This window comes from Nomascus leucogenys, chromosome 8 (genome assembly GCF_006542625.1).
Source record: "Nomascus leucogenys isolate Asia chromosome 8, Asia_NLE_v1, whole genome shotgun sequence".
NCBI classification, from domain to species: Eukaryota; Metazoa; Chordata; class Mammalia; order Primates; family Hylobatidae; genus Nomascus; species Nomascus leucogenys.
In genome coordinates, this window is record NC_044388.1 from 74,453,609 (window position 1) to 74,459,893 (window position 6,285).

Sequence of the window (6,285 nt, forward strand, 5' to 3'; positions counted from 1 at the left end):
TAGATAACAACTTATTCTACTTTCCTTCTTACTCTTTTGCATGGACCATGGCTTAGAATATATTTGAGGAAAAGCATACTGTCCATAAGGTATTATTGCCCTTTAAAGCTGATTAGGGGTACCATGGGATGGTACTCAGTGAGAGCAGGACAGTCTCTACAGCATTTCCTCTGACAAAACAGAAACTAAATGACTTCCAAGGCTTCTCTAGCTCTAAGCATTCCACAATTCTTTGGAAAGCTGGAATCTAAAATTGCCTTAAAATTAAAAAATAAGAACAGTAAGGGTATACAGTCTTTACCATATTTATATAGAATCATCAGTCTTCAGTGTGATACTGTGCTTGAACCAACAGAAGGACTGATGAAACAGAAGACAAAGTCCAGGTCTGGCGCCATGGCTCACACCTGTAATCCCAGCACTTTGGGAGGCCGAGGTGGCCAGATCACTTGAGGCCAAGAGTTTGAGACCAGTCTGGGCAACACGGTGAGACCGCATCTCTACTAAAAATACAAAAATTAGCCAGGCGTGGTGGCAGGTGCCTGTAATCCCAGCTACTCGGGAGACCGGAGGCATGAGAATCACTTGAACTCAGGAGGTGAAGGTTGCAGCCGAGGTCATGCCACTGTACTCCACCATGGGCAACAGAGTGAGACTCTGTCTAAATAAATAAATAAATAAATAAAATAATAAAATACAACCTAAAACCTAGCAATCTCAGCCCTGGAATTCTATTCAATTGCACCATGTTCAGCAGTGGTAACTGGAAACATCAATGCTAATTAATAAAAATGGATGAATAACTTATGCTACTCCATGTGAAGGATTTTTTTCATGACAGGGTTTTAGAAAAGTTTGGTTAAGAGAAAGGCAACATGCAGAAGTATATATAACATCATTGTAAAAAAATTTTATCATTTTTGTTTTGAGACTGGGTCTCATTCTGTCACCTAGGCTTGAGTGCAGTGGCATGATCTCTACTCACTGCAGCCTCTACCTCGCAGGTTCCAGTCGTCTTCCCACCCCAGCCTCCCAAGTAGCTGGGACTACAGGTGCGTGCCACTGGGCCTTGCTAATTTTTTGTATTTTTTGTCAAGATGGGATTTCACCATGTTGCCCAGGCTGGTCTTGAACTCCTGAACTCAAGCAATCTGCCCATCCAGCTTTCCAAAGTGCTGGGATTACAGGCATGAGCCACTGCGTCCAGCCTTTTTTTGTTTTTTAAATTAATAACCCTAATCAAAAGACAAAACAATTAGGCATACAAGGCCAGGCACAGTGACCCTAATCCCAACACTTTGGGAGGCCGATGATCACTTGAGGTCATTTCTAGACCAGCCTGGACAACATGGTGAGACTGTCTCTACAAAAAATAAAAACAAAAAAATAGCCCTGCGTGGTGGCGCGTGCATGCAATCCCAGCTATCCCGGATGCTGAGGCTGCAGGATAGCCTGAGCCCAGGAGTTGGAGGTTACAGTGGGCTGTGATTATGCCACTGCAGTCCAGTTTGGGCAACAGACTGAGACCCAGTCTCAAAAGATAACTTTTTTTAAAAAAAAAAAAAAAAACAAAACCACAAGTATGCATATATATAGATAGGTGTATGTAAAATACTTAGTTCAAAGAAAAACATGTATATTTCTCACAAAAATAGGTGAGAATTTTTTTTTAAAGGATAAACTTAGGTAGCTACGTATTAATTTGAGGAAGGGGGAACAGGGATGTGATGTGCCTGTATCCCTGACTTTAGACGATGGAAGGAGCTAGGCAAAACAATTGAAAAAAGACAGGCCGTTTGAAAAATACAACTGATTATTAACTCATATGCACACACGCAAAAATAAACTTTTAGAATTGAACTGCACTAAGTAAAAGTGAGTAAACTTGGCTTATCATATACTCTTGTCAGATGTAAACAAAAGTCCAGTTATTAAAATCTGAACCCCAGAATTAAAATTGCAAAAGCTTAAAGGGGCAGTTCTGAGAAAAGGATCTTCAGTTTTGAATGTGTGAGCTCCACCAAGGTTGAAAATCCTGCACGATTGATGAAACACGATCCAGTTAAGCACAGTAATTTTAAAATATCCAATCAGGGCGCTTCCGTTTCTAAAAACAGAGAAACCGAGCAAGGGCTTTCGGGTTGCAGCTCTAAAACTCCAACAAACTAAGCTCCTTTGTCCTGACGAGGGCCTAAACCAAGTCCACAGCCCGTAAGTGCACCCATGGTAAGGCGCTGCACAAAGAAAGGGCATTTTGCGTTTCAAAGCTTTGTCATGATGGCGCTGCAGAAAGCGAGCGAGCTAGGCCTACCTGGTGGGGCTTTCAGAGGACGCCAACGTGGGCGCCAGCCACGCCAGCAGGATCACCGTCATTCCCAAGGACAGACAGCTCGCTAGCCACTCCTGTGGAGAGGGCGTGGTTAAGCCATGAATTTTGCCAACTATCCCAGAAGCATTTCTTAGGACCACCCAATTTCGGAAAAGGCTACTTTAGCAATATTGACCCAAAAACGCAATATCCCCACTTTAACCTTGTATAATAAAAAGCCTCAAGCCTGGGACTGGGCTTCAACCTTGGTTCAATACGGTTATGACTAATTAGCTTGGGGTCGTGAGACGCGGGACTTTGGGCTACTTCCACAAAAAAAGAAAAACAAAACCCAGATTATTTTAAAACTATTTTCTTAATTCGGTGCATTTGGATTCACCTAGCTATCTTTGATAGGTCCAGTAGTAAATTCTTACCAGACGAGGCTATGTTAAAAGTTCCTATTGACTCTCAAAGTGATTCTAATATAATTGAGGGCGTGTTGCATCTGCTTGGGGGATTTCATCTGTGTACTACAGCTCTTTGCCTGAAATGCTTAGGTGGCTCTTAAAAGAGCCGTTGGGTTAACTAGAAGAAGCTTCCAACCGAATTTACTTTTTCTTGGGTGCCGCTTTCTTGGGTTTGGCAGTCTTTGGCTTCGTCACCTTAGCCTTGGCCGCCTTGGGTTTTACAGCCTTAGCTTTAGCAGGGCTTTTGGCTACTTTCTTGGGCTTTACAGTTTTGGGTTTTTTGGAAGATTTCCTTGTTGCCGCAGGCTTTTTAGCCTTTTTCGGAGTCTTGACGCTCTTTTTGCTAGCCCCCGTGGCCTTTTTGGGCTTTTTAGATGCACCCGTTGTCTTGGTTTTTGCAGCCACCTTTGAGGCGCCGGGCTTGGTTTCCACGGAGGACGCCTTCTTGCTGAGCTTGAAGGAACCCGAGGCTCCGGTGCCCTTCGTCTGCACCAACGTTCCCTTGCTTACCAGGCTCTTAATGCCCAGCTTAATGCGGCTGTTGTTCTTCTCCACGTCGTAGCCTGCGGCCGCCAGCGCCTTTTTAAGAGCAGCCAACGACACACCACCACGCTCCTTAGAGGAAGAAGCAGCCTGCACGATCAGCTCTGACACGGAAGGGCCAGCGGGTTTTTTCTTGGAGGCTGCTGCAGCTTTAGCAGGTTTCTTTGCCTTCTTGCCAGCTAAAGGTTTCTCAGGAGCAGCAGAAGCGGCGGGAGCGGGAGGCGCTGTTTCGGACATGGTGACTAACAGCACACCAAGTAAACTGGTATAAACCTGACGAAGCAGGATGTGGGGGAAAAAGAAAAAAAAAAAAAAAAAGTCCCCAACGCAGCCTATTTATAGGGTGGGACTGCGTCGTGATTGGTGCCCGTCAGTGCCCGCCCCTCGCGCCCTAGCGCCCCCTGCGCGCTGCCGAGGGTTTCGCCCAGTCTCAGAAGGCAGCTGGGGGCCTCTAGGGCCTATGGTACTGCTCCCCTCAACGCAAGCAAACACACCGAAAAAGCCGCTCCGGTTGCCTCATTGTGAAGGAAATTGTAGGCAGACTGCCGCCCAGTAACATCAGAGGGTACCGCTTCTCTCTCAAAAAGCAGCTCTGTTTTAGGGAGTAGGTTGAGGGGGAGCGGTTTACAAATGCAGTCCCACAAGCATCCGAGGAGTTTTATTAGAAATATTTAGAGGTCCGTTGCCAGATATGTTAGTTTTTAATTTGCAAGAAATGTAAAATACAGTGTTTTGAATAGTTGGGGAGGGAGAGGAAAGTGCGAGTTTTAGGCCGTGTTAGGGCTAGTCGTCATCAACTCTATCACATTTTCTGGCAATGTTTTAGAGCGATGTGTCTCGCGAATACCTTTCACGTCAAAGAAGAATGAATCGTAGACAACACCAGAATTCACTAACGCTGCAATTAATACTCAAACTGCAAGTGTGGAAACGTTTCTGCACTTGCAACTTATTTCCACAGTCCAATGTAGGATGCACTTCAGGAATTTCCAATGCCCTTTTCATCCATACAACATGCCCCAAATTGGTATTAAGGTTTACAACCTGTGTTCCAAGTCAGCACATGCAATCAGCGCACCATGACATGGTCAACTCATTCTTTTATTCAACAAATATTTATGGGCCTCACAAGCCTGCGAAAGGCGTTAAATGCTGGGTCCACGAAACGGGTTCCCTGACAGGCATTCTGCTGGGGAGTTAAGTCCACTTAGTGCGAAAACAAACACGGGGGATAAGTGCAAGCACACCCTGGGGATAAGATTTTATGGTAACATCCCTTTAACTTGTTTGTGGCTGTTAAGAGCATTTCAAAGTATCAATAAGCTAAAACAATCTCACATTGCCAATCAGAGACTCAGCTAACGAGAGAATAAAAAGCCTTTAAATCAACATCCACTTCTACAATCCTATTCTGGATAACCCGCTAGCACAGCGGAGAGTGAGGTGATGCGGTCTTATTTCCGCTCGTGCTGTGGTAGTTTCAAATAAGTCCGAACCATGCTAAGTAACCTGAACTTTTACTCTTTTTGTTCAAACAACATGCCAATCAAATAATGGAGTGGTTCCAGATAAGTATTGTACCCATCTTTTGCACCAGTGCTTCCTACGTCCCATTTTATTGAGAACCCATGCATTCAAATATTTCACGTAATTTCTGAAAATTTGGAAAATAACAGTTGGAAACTCTACATCTTGGTTTGGCGGCTAGTCAGTTATGAAACACAGGTATACAAAATTGGAAGGCTTTTGTAAGTAAACCCTTTGTGAAAAATATAAACCTTTCTTAGTGTAATAAGCGAGGTATCTGAAAAAACGCAAATTTTAAAAAGGAAATACTCCCTATTATCTGATTCAGGAGTTTCCACTTTAAATAATGGGTTCTGCCTCCCTTGTTTCTATTGGGTTAAACTGGTGTCAAATAAAATGGGACCGCTCCATGCAAATGAAGGATGATAGATCTGCTTTCTAAATGGCTGTTCAAGAAAATAGCCTAAACCAATCAAAAGATAGAATGTGGCCTGTCTCCTGTGAATTTAAAAAGGTCACAATCCACTTTTCAGTGTTTTGAGACTTTTAAAATGATTGCATTAGCTCTTGGCAATGCTAAATTATGTTCCTTGAGAACCACTATCCAGTTTCTCTTGGGCCAAGTCCACCTCCTGCTCTGCAAGAGGAACAACTCCCAGCTGGTGGTACCTGGCGGCAGTGCTGGAGAAACGCCATTTTGTGGCTGGCAGAGTACACCTAGGCTTTAGAAAACAAAAGCTGCAGAACGCTGCAAGTTTAGGATTCAAAGAGCATAATCAAGAGAAAGACGTCTCATAGAAAATGTTTCTATGAGTAATAGTGTAATCCTACTATGTTTGAGATGCTTTGTAGCTTTCAATAACACTCCTAAGCCAATTAAAGCATTACAAAGGAATCCAATTCTTGTGAAAGGTTTCAGAAATTCCCTTAAAGGCTACATTTCCAGAGAGGAGGTGAGCAGTATTCCATCTTTTTTTTTTTGTTTTTCCTAAAGAGCTGAAGGTTATACGGAATTGGGGAATTATAATACCTTTGGAATCAATGCCTTGTTTTATGGAAAATAAACACAGCCTTCAGGTTATGAAAACCAGATGTAGAAGAGGACAAGTTTAAATTAAAGTCCAAGCCGGCGCAGTGTGGCTCCCCTGTAATCCCAGCTACTCCGAACGCTGAGGCGGGAAGATCCTTTGAGCCCAAGTTTAAGGCCAGCTTGGGGAACAAAGCAAAAGTAAAATAAAATAATAATGGTAGTAATAAAATGCCACTTAAATAATAATCTGTAGAGTTGGAATAGCCGGTGAAACTGCACGATTGTTGATGGCTTAAAGATAGACCAATCAGAGCTTGTAACGTCATATTTAGCGTCTTCTATCATCCAATCACTGCACTTTACATACTATAAATAGCAGGGCCGCTAGTGGGCATATTTGCGCTAGT

At 43.4% G+C, this 6,285-nt stretch overlaps 1 protein-coding gene across 1 annotated transcript; it reads right to left on the reverse strand.

Annotated features, from left to right (window-relative positions):
- Positions 1–2,860: 2,860 nt before the first annotated feature.
- H1-1 (H1.1 linker histone, cluster member) lies at positions 2,861–3,650 on the reverse strand. The gene has a single exon (XM_003263240.4). It carries the CDS (start codon positions 3,556–3,558, stop codon positions 2,920–2,922), a length of 639 nt encoding a protein of 212 aa, XP_003263288.1. The 5' UTR covers positions 3,559–3,650; the 3' UTR covers positions 2,861–2,919.
- Between the last annotated feature and the right edge of the window lie 2,635 nt (positions 3,651–6,285).